General features: G+C 38.5%; 1 protein-coding gene across 8 annotated transcripts in view; it reads left to right on the top strand.

Annotated features, from left to right (window-relative positions):
* Positions 1–14,888, top strand: part of EHBP1 (EH domain binding protein 1) — a 223,812-nt gene that overhangs the window by 128,565 nt on the left and 80,359 nt on the right. For all 8 annotated transcript variants that reach the window (XM_031047567.2, XM_031047566.2, XM_005147433.4 and 5 more), the window contains 2 exons: positions 14,038–14,216; positions 14,838–14,886. In XM_031047567.2, the coding sequence (XP_030903427.2) occupies positions 14,038–14,216; positions 14,838–14,886 (228 nt within the window). The remainder of the gene's footprint in view (positions 1–14,037; positions 14,217–14,837; positions 14,887–14,888) is intronic.

Here is a 14,888-nt window from a genome sequence, read left to right as displayed (position 1 = left end):
CCAGATCTTACTATGGTCTCATTTCTGTTTTGTGCTTTTCAAGTTAGAGGATTCTTTTAAAAACTCTTTGGTAGGTTTGGCCATGAGTTGTGGGTTTAGATTCTGTAAGAATGTGCCTTTTGACCTCTTTTTGTAGTGAAGTTAGTTACAAGAGTATTGCTTATGTCTGATTTAGGATGTAAGAGGTCTCTGGAGTTTTCCATAATGTGTGGGCAGTGATAGCATCCCCTAAGGCCAGTGTGAAGCATCTAGGTCAGAATTCTGCTCCGAAGAACCTTCTAAACAACATGTCTACCAGCTACAGAAGAGATCTTGGGAGGCTGATCTTGCCTACTTAGACTCCTCTTTTGATAGTCCAGGGCTCTCCCCTTACCCTCTACAACCTTACAGTGAGACTGAGGAGCTATGAAACAGTAGCAGCAACACTGCCAAGGTTTTATAGATAGGAGATAATAAAAATAATTGTAAAATGTCTTTTGAGTATTTAAGTTAGTAAAAAAAAAAAACACCTTACATGAACATAACTCATTGATAAAATATGCTATGACTAAAGTAGCATGTACACTATGTATTTATCAACTCCTCATCCTCCTACCAGAGAACGAGAATCTACTTCTATTTGTGTAGTCTTAAAATTTTACTGTAACTGTGGGCAAAACTGCTCTTTGAACTTCCCTTTTGTGCAGCTTTAAAGGTAGGGGGGATCTTAGTCAAGTGATGTCACTGTACTTGTTTCCTAGTCATGTCTTGGGTCATGTGCTGCTGCAAAGTGTTGCCTAGCAATCTGCAAACCCTAAGCCTAAAATGACAGATCCTACACCTTTAAGCAGTTTTTAGAAGCTCATCTAACTTGCAACCAATACTCAAAATAATCTTTGTAGACTCCATTGGAAGCTTATTTATAGTGGTATCAACAAAGTATAAATGGTATCAACAAAGTATAAAATTGGCTTTTATACATTTATCAAAGTTTAGAAATTATGGCTAGTTTGCTATGTTACCAGAGTTCTCCCTTACATACACTTTCTCTTCTCTTTATTCTCGCCATTTCAAAGGTTGTCATAATCATTTAATCTCTCATTATGCAATTAAATATGTTGCTACACATTTATTAGCAAACTTACTGTCAGACTAGTAGTAAGGCTCTAATTTACACTTCCCAAAGCATGGAAATTCCTGTGTAGGAATAAAGGCTCCCTTCTTTTCCCTCCTCCACCTATCCTGAGGTGCTTGTGCAGTGAAAAGTATTGCAGGAGACGGAGATGGGTGAATGATAAGTGCTCTACACGTTGCAACACCTGGACGTGATCAGACTTGTTAAAAATGATGTATGAGGTTTGAGCCTGAGTTTTCTGCATTTGTGCTGGCTGAAATTTTTCCTCCCGTAGCTCCTTGGGGTTCTCTGATAAATCTCTTTTCATCCCCCAACCGAAGGGAGCACGATCTCTGCCTTCCCCTACAGCCCCTTCTAATAGTACTCGGACTGCTGGTTGGAAGCTTGAAGTCTTCTTGTGCAGTCTTTCCATCTAGGTGTTTCCTAGTCCGTCCTGCAGATGAATGTTTGGAATCATGAACAGCTCACACCAGAAGCATGTTAATCATTGCATCATCTTGGAACCAGTTGAGAGCCTTTCTTTCAGGAGTGCTTAATTTTATTTAAGCCAACCATGTAAATTAAGTACAGAAGCCACTTAAAATGTAACACTTCCTTCCATTTATAACCTATCAGCTCAAAGGCATAACGTCTCTTAAGGATTTTAATCCATTGGACAGTAATGTATTAGGGATGCAGTGATGTTGTCTGTCTCGTCACTGTGGAGTTAGTGACAGTTAATGTGTGGATTAATGATTTAAATAGTGTTGAGAGACCAGTGAATCATGAATCTGTATCTCTCATACTGCCTTGGAAATACCAACTCTGAACAATCAGAAGCCCCTGTAGAGTTGTCCCTTCAGGAAAACCTATTGGGCTGTCATCTGTATACAATACTCATGAGTATTACGTGTATTACATATAGAACAGTACATGCTAAAGACCCGTTCAAGTTCCTTGTGTTACCATATAGTAGCAGTACTGTTGTTTTCTCTCTCAGCATCTTGGAATATTTTCTCTATTTACAATCTGCAAAAATTTGTTCCTTGAAAACAGAATCATCAGTTTGTCTCCAAGCTGAGATAATATTATGATATTTACTGTGTACTGTTTTTCTCAAAATGTTTCATTATTTATGTATCTGACAATATATTTTTACATAAGGGAATTTTAACCAGGAAAAAAGCTGCTGAACAAATTCTGTTTTTCCAAATGGTAAACTTATTTTTTTAAATGTTGATGCAAATAAATAATGTATCCAGGAAAAAGAAAGCTATCTCTGTGAACAACATGCTAATATTTAAGTCAAAATGTGATGAAGTAGGTCCTGGGGATCATTCAGGGTTTTACATGTGTGAAAAAAGCCAAACACAAGAATTGACTGCTGTGTGTTGCTGTAACACCCCTAGAACATGGCTAACGCCCAATTACTGCATGCTTAGACTTGGATGGTAATTACAATTGAGCTGTAAAATATTTTGACAGTTTCCAACTGTTGTGTGGTTATTAGCCAGGCATCATAAGGGAACGAAGTACAGGGATTTGATTAGTTCTGTATCACGATCTGCTTAAATAAGGACTTTGAAAATAAACATGTAGCGTAAAGTGTTAATCAAAAGCAGTATTTAATTACTAGCAGCTTTTCTTGACTTCTGCAGGAGACAATTCCTCTTTCATGAAGATTTTGCTTTCTTAAATGGGACTTGCCATACCTTTATGCTTCAGCTTTTCATTTACAAGCTTTTACTTGTTGAGTGCTAAAAGCATAACCACACCAAATTTAATTTGTAGCATGAAAATTATGTGTGTGCTTTTCAAGAGGATAGATTTGCCGGTGTTGAAGCTAGACAAGCTTGTGTTAATTACATATTATAAAACAAAAAGGATATTTTCATTTAACATGCATTTCTCCTTTTAGCTACACAAGTTGCAGCAATTAGCAAATTTGGGTAGTGTAAGAATTCCTGGAAAAATATACGTTAAGCCAAGTGGCACTTGAATTGCTCTCATTTTCACACATATTTTTATTTTGAAATGAAAGTAATAAAGCCAAAATATTCAAACTGCATGCAAATTAAGCTCCAGATTGTGCCAGTCCTATGTTCATTAAGCTATTGAATCTTTGAGTAGTGCCCGTTATTCCATAGGGGCTATTCACGTAATAAGGTACTATTCAATCAGGTAAAGATAGCAATCTGCCTTCACACTGCTTAAATAATGCTTATTCCTTTGGGCAACTAAAATAAGTCTGCCGTTCCCTAATTTTTCACTTGCTTAATTTATTTAATAATACTTCTTGGATTTATACATTTATAAATGGTATTTGTGAGTGAAGCATTGGTAAAAAAGAATTTTGCATGAATTGCCACCTTGTTTTTTCCTCAAAAAAAGGAGAAAAAAGGAAAGAAAGAAAAAGACAAAAAAAAACCTCTGAAGTAGTTGTTGTTTCCCAGTTCGCTCTGCTTGTGACATCTCTGCTGTAACTGAGCGCTGAATCCACTGGTTTCGGTTACCAACATGCTTACATCTCACTGCTTGCCCCAATACCTAATTTCACCCATCTGTAATCAGGTGGTTTCTTTTCTGACTGTTGTCCTGGGTTTGACCAGAACTCTCACCTTGCAGATGAAATAACCTTTCTAATGTATCCTGTATGTTTCAAGTGGCTTTGTGACTTTCTGTGGAGATGTGCTGAATGGAGAGACCCTTCCTCTCTGCTGGTGTTCATGAGAAGCGGATGGAGTGGTTATACTTCTTGGCAGTCCTGGGGTAACAATTGGACTTGGTGATCTTAAAGGTCTTTTCTAACCTAGTTGATTCCGTGATAGCCAGTCTCCTAAAAACTAAAAGAGAAAATATATACTCTGTACAATTAATTTGAAGAGATGTGTTGGTAGTTATTGAACTTTCTCTGTATTCACGTAGCTGTTTGTCAGGAAAAAGTCAAAAATACACTGTGCTTTGCAAGGGAATCTGATTAACACAAGCGAATCAGTGCGTGAGTTGCTTATGGAACAAACAATGTAAGGACACCACTGCAGGCTTAGTTTTTAAAAGGGGAATTTGTGGGGGTTGGTTTATTTTGGGGTTTTGGGTTGCAATTTTTGGGGTGAGAACTGAGGGGGCAGTGTGAGGTGTTGCTTGCTGAGAAGCGGCGGTTTTCCAGCTTGCTTCCCCTGCAGTCAGAGAGTGGAGGGGAGCTTTGCCAGGCTCCTGCTCATTGGTGGCAGCAGCTTGTGCCAGCTGTGTCCTTTCCCTGTAGGACTTGGAGTTAAGAAACATGGAGAAGGCAGGTCTGAAACACATCTCAAAAGATCACCTGGTTCCTGATCTTTCTCCAGGCTCATCTTCCTTATAATCTGCATCAAGGAAAACTGAACATAATATTTCTACTGCGGGTGTTTTGATGGTGACTGGAATGGGAGAGGCAGTACATGTCTTGCAAGCTTTATTCCTGTCTGTACATCTCAGTATGATGTTTGTCTTTTTCACAACAACCTGATGTTGTTGACTTATGTTCAGCTTGAATAGACTGTTTCCCCCACATCCTTTTGTGAAGAACTGTTACCTAACCAGTTCTTCCTCATCCTGCATTTATGTAAATGATTGCTTCTTCCTATGTTGCACTTGTAGCTATTGAATTTCACCCTGGTTTCTTCAGAACTTTTTTTATATGGTTGGTGTTCTTCTAGTGCATTTGGTGTCCATCCCAGATTCATGTCTAGTGTATCATCCACCTTTGTAATCCAGGGTTTCAACACTGAGCCCAAAAAAATACTCTTGGAGAGCCCCTTTCAATGCATAATTTGAAGAATTATTGAAAACTGGTCTTAGATATTGTTTTCCAGCCTGTTTTGCACCTGTGCTATGTGAGTCTCATGAAGGCTCTGTTTTCTGTGCATCCTTATGAGAGCATCTTGAGAGGCAAGGAAAAGAACTTAACTGCAATCATAATGGTATCTGCTACTTCTCCCTTCCCTTGCCTGCTTATCTCTTACAGAAGGAACTTGGACTGTTTGTTATGACTTGTTGATAACAAAATAATGTTTGTTGCTTATGTCATTTTAACTTTCATGTTCTAAGAAGCAACTTAATTATTTGTCTCACCTCTTTTTTGTTATCTTGTCTGCATTCTTCTACTTTGTCTTTTTTAATGCTTTTAAAGGCTGAAATGAATGTAGATTTTGCCTGCTCCTCTAATATCTATCGTCAAGTTTTCAAACTGACTGTTAATTTCAGATGTTGTTTCATATTGGTTCTTCCAGTACCCTAGGATTACATTAAATGTGTTCAGCTGATCTGAAAGCATCTGGCTTATCTGAGCTGTTTTCACACCTGGCTGAAATCTGACCTTTTTGTGTCTGGTACTAGTAATCCTAGTCTCCAGCTTGTATCTGACTTGCAGAGTAAAGGTAGATGAAGAAAAAAAGAAACACCTTAAGCATTTCAGATGGTCTCCCCATCATCTATGGGTAGCTTCTCCGTTACCACTGAGAAGCAATATTTGTATTAATCACCATCCTTGTGGTTGTTTGTGTAGTTGATGCAGCTGTTGCAGTAGTTTATCAGGGCTAAAACTAATATGCTTATTTTATTTGCATCCTCAGTTAAGACGTGTATTCTGGCCTTCAGTGGCACCACATCAAGTTCTGTGTCGTCAATACTAGGCTTAAAAATACTGAGTGCTCTAAGCCCCTCCTCACACAGAAATTATTTTCCTTTCTTACTGCAATACCAGCACAAATCTGACATATGTATTGTGTTGTCAAGTATTAAAAGTATTTAAAACAAAGATTTCCTATCTCAGCAAAGACCAACTCTTCCGTAAATTTGCCTATGGCTGTGCATTAATATAGATGATGCAGTAGATTTACAAAATAGGTATCTATCAAGTTCTGTGGTGCAATATCACCTTAATGATAGATCATCAGAAGCTTGTCTGAAAAAACGTCTGTCGAAATGTTCAGAAGAGTGGGAGAATGACTTGAGTCTCTTTAATGGCTAATGTCAAAAGCAATTCCTGCAAGAAAGTTCACTGTGTTTAGAAAGAATTGGCAGCGACTCTCGTTTTTAGTTTGCCTTGTGCTTTCTCTTAGAAGAGATTCTTGTGACCTTTTCTGACAAGCTCTAACACTTCCATTGTTTGCTGCAGGCCTTTGAAATGTGGCAGAGATAGCCTTGGGCCCAGGGAGGTGCGTTTTGCTAGTTCAGTTCACTTTTAACAAAGTTAAAAGCTTTGAAAATTGCTATTCCTCATCTGTGGTTTAAGTTGCTTAATTCTGGCAACCTGCCCACAACCCTGAACATTCCCATCGTGGCAGAAAGCCAGGGATTGTGAACCAGCAGCATCCTGGTAGCTCATATGGGCTTCCAGCACAGATTATACAGGAGCAGAGACTTCAGCCCATGTGGTACTGGGGCAGCTGGAGAAAGGAAGGTGGACACAAGGAAATTGCTCCTCTTCTGAGAGCAGAAAAATGAGGCCCCATCCCTGCGTGTGACCTGTTCATACTGTTACATTACAAATACATGTAATCATCAGAGAATGAGCTCAGCGTTCAATTCCACTTAATGGTATGAATTATATACCTTTCCCTGTTTTTTATAATTGAAAACATGTTGTTCAAGACAAAGATTATGCGACCTTGGGGAAGAGAAGGTAGACGAGCCTCAGCCAATCCTTTTATAATAGTTGAATCTGAGAAGGAGCTCGCTATGACTTTTTTCATGACTATACTGACCGTCAGGTGAAATTATTTGCACATAAGGAACCAATTCATTGTATTGTCTCAGATTTGTTTCTTCCTTACAAGCTAATTAACATAGTCTTCTCCTTGCCAATAGCTAATAAACGTAGGGCTTCTCAACCTGGTGAAGTAGCTACCCTCGCTCCTGTGCTGGACTGTTACTCTCTTTTAAGAACATCCACAGGGGAAGGTAGTCATCTTGAAATAAACAGTCTGTGTTGTTCTTAATTGATTCCCAGGAGCAGACAAGGCTCCATGTCCTGTTGTCCAAGTGAGGAAATTGTCCAGTAGTTGACATGTTGTGGCTTGTGGTTCTGAAGGTTGAGTTCAGTTCCCAAATACTTGGGGTTTTTTATCCTTTTAATCCCCAACAACGAAAACCAAACTGAAACCCTGAAAGACTATGCTAAGAAAAAGTTACTTCATTTCTAGACAAAGTAAAAGCTGAAAAGAGGCTACCAGCTAATTACAAAAATTATTAACTGAAGTACTTAGCAGTTCTGAATTGCCAGGTTTAAGGTAGCTGCTGTTATTGTAACTTCTCCCACCTTTGTGCCCTGTGTGCCTGCAGGTTGTGTACTTGTACACATTGCAATTGTATGACTACATACCATAATTTTCTGCTGGACCACTTCCTCAGTGCTTGGAGCAAAAGTAACCAGACCCTGTAACGGAAGAGGCAGCTGTCTGCTGGGCTGCCATAAACATAAGTGTTTTTGTAGGAATTGGATGGTGTTTAATGCAGCATGATCTCTTTGTTGTGTTGGGTGAATGTTACAGAGCCTGGGCAGAGCTCGCAACACAGAACTGGTGTGTGACATTGAGCAAACTGCAGTGTTTGAGGCTATGAATGATGTGTTCCTGTGTTGGGGATGGCCAGGTCTTGGGCTTCGTCTTAACTTGTCTAAGTCTAGAAGTTGGTTTTTGGTTATTCTGGATGCTATCACCTGCCCCTGGAGTCAGGAGGAGTGCTTTGGTGGGATGCTGTGGACGCATACATTAGATTCACAGTGGGTATTGTCCTTGAGTTCTTGTGATAGTCTGTTCAGTTTACTGACTCAGGCAAGATACTCAGACTGTTTCCTTCTTTGTAAAATACCAGTTGTGAGTCTCTTGTGTCAACATATTCATTCATCCATCACAGAGTGCTCTAATACTGTGTGAAGACTGTCATGCCAGAGATCAGAAGCAACTTGAAATGCTATGTTTGATGCAGTATTTGCATCATACTGCTTAAGTGAAGCTGAGTGCCTTACACTGTATGTTAATGGTAACATATAAGAAGCAACAACTTTTTGCCTTGAGCTGAGAGATTGGAGGAGAACGGGGAAGTGGTGATCAGTATAAAAAATACCATTGTCATGTTTGTTTGTAGGGTCGGACAAGTAAAGGTTATGTGGATGAAACTAACTCAAGCGAGAGGTACTTACTAAACCTTAAATCTTGGGACCAGAAGTGACAGGATGTTGAAAGACAAGCATTGTGTATATGATTCAGCCATGTACAGCACAAACTGTATAAGTTTAGGTGTGAGTCAGTGAGTGAGAGTGGCAAACAATAGGAAACTGGCTGTTTAGGAGAGGGAATACCATAATGTGATGTTGATGTCAGGTGTTACCTTCATTAGCTCTCCCTTGGGTCCGAAGTATTCAATATATTAAACACAGCATCATACAGCGTGATGTGGGACCACATTGTCCATCCACCTGCAGCTAATAAAGTGAAAACATATTGGAAGCACTAACTCCCCGCCAGTTATTTTCAAAGCATGTCAGGGTGGATTAAACCTTGCAAGAAATATTTCTGTTCCACAGTAGTGCGAGCAAATGGGTGCTTTTTACAAATGAACACAGTTTGAAAACTGTTGAGGAGAGCAGAATATCCAGGTGGCTTTGACTGCTTGCTTTTTTCATCCAGATTGAGAGGCTCTGTCGCTCTTGTTCTCTAGAAAGTTGTATTTGTTCCATATCCTGCTACATTAGGTAGCATGTACATACTCTAGATGCTTTCTTTCTTTTCTCAGGCTTAATTTGGAAAAGCTCTTTCCAGCCTCATGGCCACCATACAAAATATGTAACAGGCAACTGAAAACATGTGAGATGTTTTAGAATGAAATCATTTCGCCTACTTGAGCAACAACTAACTTGAGGCATGTCCCAGGGATTTCACTTCTCACCTTGCCAGACTCAAACATGAGAGCATCGTGTCAGCTCAGGCAGATGTCTAAATGTTAAGGTTATGCTTGAACATGGACTGGTTTGTGCTGAAATTTTAAACCTGTAAAATGATAAGCAATTAAAAGCTTATGCCTGAGGCTGTTAAGATAAAAGTTTGTATTTTGTTGCATATCCACATTAGCTGTAGGCAAAATCGGAGGAGTGAGGAGGGCAGAGTTTCAAGATGTCTGATGCTGGAGAAACCCGGACATTACCTAAATACTTGTTGCTAATCATATATAGGAAACAAATTCAGTGAATCTGGAACACGTACCAGGCAGGACTAGAGACATTTTGTGTAATCATCTCACATACAAGTAGAGAGCAGCAAAATTAAAGAGTGTACCAAAAACTGCCAAGTTCGTGTGTCAGAGTATCAGGATAGCCAAACTCCTAACATTTCTTTCTGGGAAATGTATATTTTATAATACATGCAAGTGCACTTCCCTTACCAGAAGCAGAGAGCGATGCCACTTGTATTTTGTTGTGTCACTGAAGCCATCATAATGTTATAGTCACCTGCTACTTCAAAATACTCTACTACCCAAAGTAAAGAATGTCTCAGTGCAGCTGGGTCCTAAGGATGTTTTCTCCCTCTTTGGAGTAACACAGAAAGCAGTTTTAGTCTGTCTTTGCAGACTTGATTGCCATATTCTATTTTGGTCCTGATCCTAGTTAAGAATCGTATTTTGCCTTATGCCTTGCCTTTTCCACAGCCCAGAATAAACAAAATTGAATGCACATTGGGCATGTACAGACTTTGACAAAGGCATAAATTTTACCAAGTGAGCTGTATTCAATTTAGGATACTCCTGGGCTGAGCAATTCCTCTATGAGTAAAGCCTTGTGTTTTTAAAAAAATAAAATTCTAGAGTATAATCTTAATGATGCAGAATTATCTACTTGACTGACATGTATTAGGGTGTCTTGTTTCTACTGCACTTTTATACTATTTTCAGATGCTCAGTTCAGCTGAGCTTCCCAAACTTTTCCTGCATCCAGCCGCAAGCTGCACATTTTGCCTCACCTAGTTGCATGTTCCTTCGTTTACCTTTATCTTGCATGTTAGTGGTTTCATAATGTTCAGTGAGCCTAGATAGCATTTAGTTTTGATAGGGGTTAAGGGAAAATCCCTTTTTTTGCCAGTCAAATAAGTAAGAGATCATTGCCTGTACTTGCTTCTTGAGAAACAAAGCTTGTTTATTGACTGCTTGTAGGTTTCCCCTGTTCTGACTTTAAGCTCTATCTCAATCTCAGCTGCTTCTCCTCCTGCAGTTCATTACCATTCCTAGGTTGTCCTTTCCTCTTTGGCAAGTTGTGTTCATTAATATAAAACTCAAACCACACAAGTCTTCAGTCGAGATTCCCACAGCTGTTGCATACTTCTTTTTTATTAACTCCTCTCAGCATCTTTCTCTTCCAGCCATCAACACTGCCTCTGCTCTCTTTAAATCCTCTACCCCACGCAACCTGTCAACAAGCTCTTGCGAGCTGCTCAGACTGAGCCCCTATGATCTTCCTTCTGAGTGCTCCCCAGGTCTCATACAAGGGCTTGATTCACAGCTCCATGTTCACATCATCAGCTCCTGTCTTGATTTTCTTCTGCTGAGTGTTAGCCTCTGTGAGTCAGATGCAGCTCAACCATCACTTTGCAAATGTCAATGCACTTGGTGCCACATATGAAAGCAGCATAACAATTCTTAATTTTTTTTAAACTTATGGGTACAGCCTAATATTTAAAGTTATCGTCCTCTTGTTATCATAGAGTAATGGTCTGATGGAATAATCTCCCAAGAGGAAAATTGTTATACACTATAAAATGTATTAACTAAGTTTCCAGAACATGTAAGAAGAGTTAAGAAACTTCAGTGCTTCTGTTGACTGTGAAACAAGATGGTGCTGACTCCAGCTGATAAATCCACTCACATGATGCTGCCTCTAGATCTGAGCTGTAGCATGAGGGACCAGCTCTGGAACCTCTGCACTTGCCATGCAGTTAATCCACAGCTGGATAAGAATCAGTTGGTGAGATTCAGTCATCTGTTGATCAGCGAGCAGATCTGGCAGTCTGTTGTGGATATCTCATGCTTTTTAGTGGCATTTCCAAATGAGTTCTCTGGGACTTTGGCTTTTGAACTCAAAAAGCCAAGTCATGACTGCTGTGTGGTGTAGAAGAATTGTGTAGTCAGTGCTTAAAGAATTATGTAAGAAAAGGATAATTAAGTTTTCATCTGTTGAGTTCCCACCAACCTTGTTGAGCAAACACATGCTAGAAATAGACACTTGGTAGTAACTGTGTTTGCTCTAAACCTGTAACCAATATTTACAGGTATCGAAAGAAAATGTTTTTCATAATGATGGTTCACAAAAAAAAAATCAAAACTTAACATTTGTTAACCCTTCCGAAGGGATGTCAGGTGCTCAGGCACGATTCCGCATTACTCATACATTTCCAGTGTGTATTGAGTTAAATGCTTTTACCATACATTAAATAACGAAAGCTTTGACTCATGTGGTGGATAAAAGCATAATATTATCATGATATTAACTCCACCTTTATCCAGAAAACTTGGAAAAGACTAAGTCTGGAAAGAAAGCAGTATATAATTTCTGCTTTATCAGTTAGAGAAAACTGCGTAAGTATGTTATGCACATCATGAATCTTGCATATTCCAAATACTTACAGAAAATCTACAGTGAATGGAAGGGCAAACATAGAAAAATCTCCAACTGAAGAACAGATTTTTAAGGAATTATAATCTGGATTTTAAAAAAATGTTGTTTGTAGATAAAATGCAGAATTCTGCTAAATGTATTGATTTCATAGGCTTGGGTGTCCTTTTGTAATACCTAGTTTTAAAATAAAAGTTACATCTTCAGTTTTTTAGATGCGCAATTAAGGATTTGAATTATAATATTGGCTATGGCCATTTCAAGCTTAATCAGAAGATATTTAGGTGCTGACTGGAACATTTAACAGTTCTGTAGAGACTTTCAGCAACAAGTATTAAGACATTATAGTCATCATTTAATATATCGGGTAAGTAGTGCTGTATGGTTTGAAGATGTAGCTCTGTGTTTTAAAAAATTATTAAACTACCTTTTTTCCACATCTTGATTGTGCTATTTTAATTATTTTCTCCCAGCAGTGTTATTTCCATATATATATATCATTTGGATAGCAAATATATTGTAAGTAAAGTAGTTCCTTAAATTTGGGGTCACTGGTTACTTACTGGGTTTTGCTTAAAGTTGTAAACAAGACAGAAGAAACACCCAATATTAGTTACATCACTCTGAATCTGGAGTAACTGTCTGGCTGCTCCTAAGCAGTATTTATTTCTCTGATAAAAATCTAATGCACGGTGAAGAAAGTTTGTTTACTGCTGCTTTTTGTTCCCTATTTTATATATCCCTGTTAAGATGTGAATTCAGTGTATTCAGAGCTATTGTCTCATCATTAGCAGATTTGTTCATGCTGATTTGAATTGCTGACAGGATTAAAAAACAGAAAAAAAAGGCAAAACACTTTTAAACAAGTTATTTCGTACAAATGATCTGGTAAAAGAAATCTCAGCAAGGCAGACATTTCGCGCTTTCTAAATGAGCTGGCAGTGCTTCTATCTGATGATGAGGGAGGTGTGTTTATAAAACAACTTCTTAGGGCTGAGTGTCAAGGTAAATGAAAAATTACTTTCCTGGTTCTGTACATTTTCTTCCCCAGAAGCAGTGAAAACATAAATCAGTTGGTAGCTAGCAGCTAATTGCTTTACACTGACATACTTTAGTCAAGCGGGGGCATCGTTGGTCTTTCACAAATAGGTAGTATGGCCAAAAGGATTTACTTGTTCAACTTAAGTGGCTCTGATATAGTAAATTACTTGCTCTATTTTTATCTTAATTTGGGAAGTCTTTTAGCTATAAGGTGCATAAAAAAGCATGTTTGTTTTGTATGTATGCTTTTAATTATATTGCATTGAAAAAAATAAGTGGGCTCAGTTCTTTCCCTGTAACTCAGACTTTGGGTTTATGTCAGTCAAATTCTGTTTAATTGCATGTAAGAAGTTTTTTAAATGACAGTATTTTTCTGGTGGAATGAGTGTATTTCTTGAAAACATCAGCTGCAATCAGTGTGTTCTCTGCTGAATTTGAGAAATGTTTTCTTCCATTTTAATTATTGGCTTGTGCTAACAAAAATGTAACTAAAGGAATCAAAATACCCAATTGGGAAATGGTCGTTGTTAGATAATGATACTTGTTACAAAATGCCCTCTGGTAAGGATTTATGCCCGAAATTCCTTTTCCACATAAAAAACCTAAAGCCTGGAAGAGGAAGCTCTTTGGGTATGGTTGGAAGTGGTCAATTAGAAACACCATGCCACAATTACCTTTATGCAATCGCGTGCTTAAACAGGAAGAGCACAGCCAAAAACTTCATGCTGGAGCCTATACGAGACGAATGATGAATGTATTAATCACATGTCACAGACACAGAGACTTTGATCCCTACACCTCAATGGTAGATCTCAACTCGTGGTAAACTCTGCTAAGCCTGGCTTTTGATCCAGGCGCAGTGTTATCTTCATTAAATGCGAAAGGGCTTGTGGGGATGCTTTTCCATGGCTGCATTTTGGGAAATCTTTTCAAGGGTGTGTATCCCGGGCTGTGCAGGACTATGCTTTAAGTATTTAAGCACGGTGTTTCCACGGGTACAATTCTTGGCCTGTTCTCCTGTGTAGATCTGGAATCCTGTGTATCTACATCCTTTGGAGACAAGCGCCAAGGGCGACAACTGGAGGTAATAACTTGCGATTTGTGTCTTTTGCAAGTTACAGTCATTGTAAACTGACAGCTGTGAAGGACCTAAACTCACATCAAAGGATACAGATCATCTAGTTAGGTCAATTAATGTTAATTCTCGTCTTCCATTAAATTCTTTTATCTTCTTTTCTTTCTTCTTTTCGCCTTTTATTTTTTCCAGCCAAGCCCAATACCAAGTCCTGTGTTGGGGAGAAAGCCAAATGCAAGTCAGTCACTGCTTGTGTGGTGCAAAGAAGTTACAAAAAACTATAGGGGAGTGAAAATCACCAATTTTACTACATCGTGGAGAAACGGTTTATCCTTTTGTGCAATATTACATCACTTTAGACCAGACCTAATGTAAGTTGTGTACTTTTTTGCCTGCATAAGCTAACTCTCATAGCATTTAAGTTTACATAAAAGTAAAATCCCTGTTGGTTTCAGGTGTTGAACTGTTTTCACCCTTTCCTTTCAAGCAGGGGACCATCCTTTCTAAGAAAACATTTATAATGCTCAAACTTTATGTCTCCTCATTCTGTCTTGTGGCATAAACAGTTGTTTCTTCCCTCTCTGTGATTTGTTTCTCTTCTTCTTAATCTTATACAAAGAACTGACTTCAGGATGATTATGAAAATTGTGCTGGTGTTGAAATGAGATGAGAGGAATAAGCTCTTTGTACGCTGACAAGGACGGATTACCTCCTGGTAAATTTGGTTGTCAAGGCCAGCCTCTAGTCCCTGCCTTAACTTCTTTTTTAGATGGAAAGCTTCAGGCAATGAAACATGTAATCGGTGTTTATTTATTTATTTATTTATTTATTCCTTTAATTTTCCACACTATTAGTTTTGTTGATTGAATTGCTGTGAAATTGCTGGTTACTGTATGATATTACTGTATGTCAAATTTTTAGATTCAGTTTGTTTTAAAACTGCTGCTTTTATCAAATACTGTACATACCCACTGTGCCATTTTCCCCCTCAGTGACTACAAGTCCCTGAATCCTCAAGATATTAAAGAGAACAACAAAAAGGT

This window comes from Melopsittacus undulatus, chromosome 3 (assembly GCF_012275295.1).
Source record: "Melopsittacus undulatus isolate bMelUnd1 chromosome 3, bMelUnd1.mat.Z, whole genome shotgun sequence".
Lineage (NCBI taxonomy): Eukaryota > Metazoa > Chordata > Aves > Psittaciformes > Psittaculidae > Melopsittacus > Melopsittacus undulatus.
The sequence above is the reverse complement of the archived record's forward strand: the minus strand, read 5'-3'. Positions and strand labels throughout refer to the sequence as shown.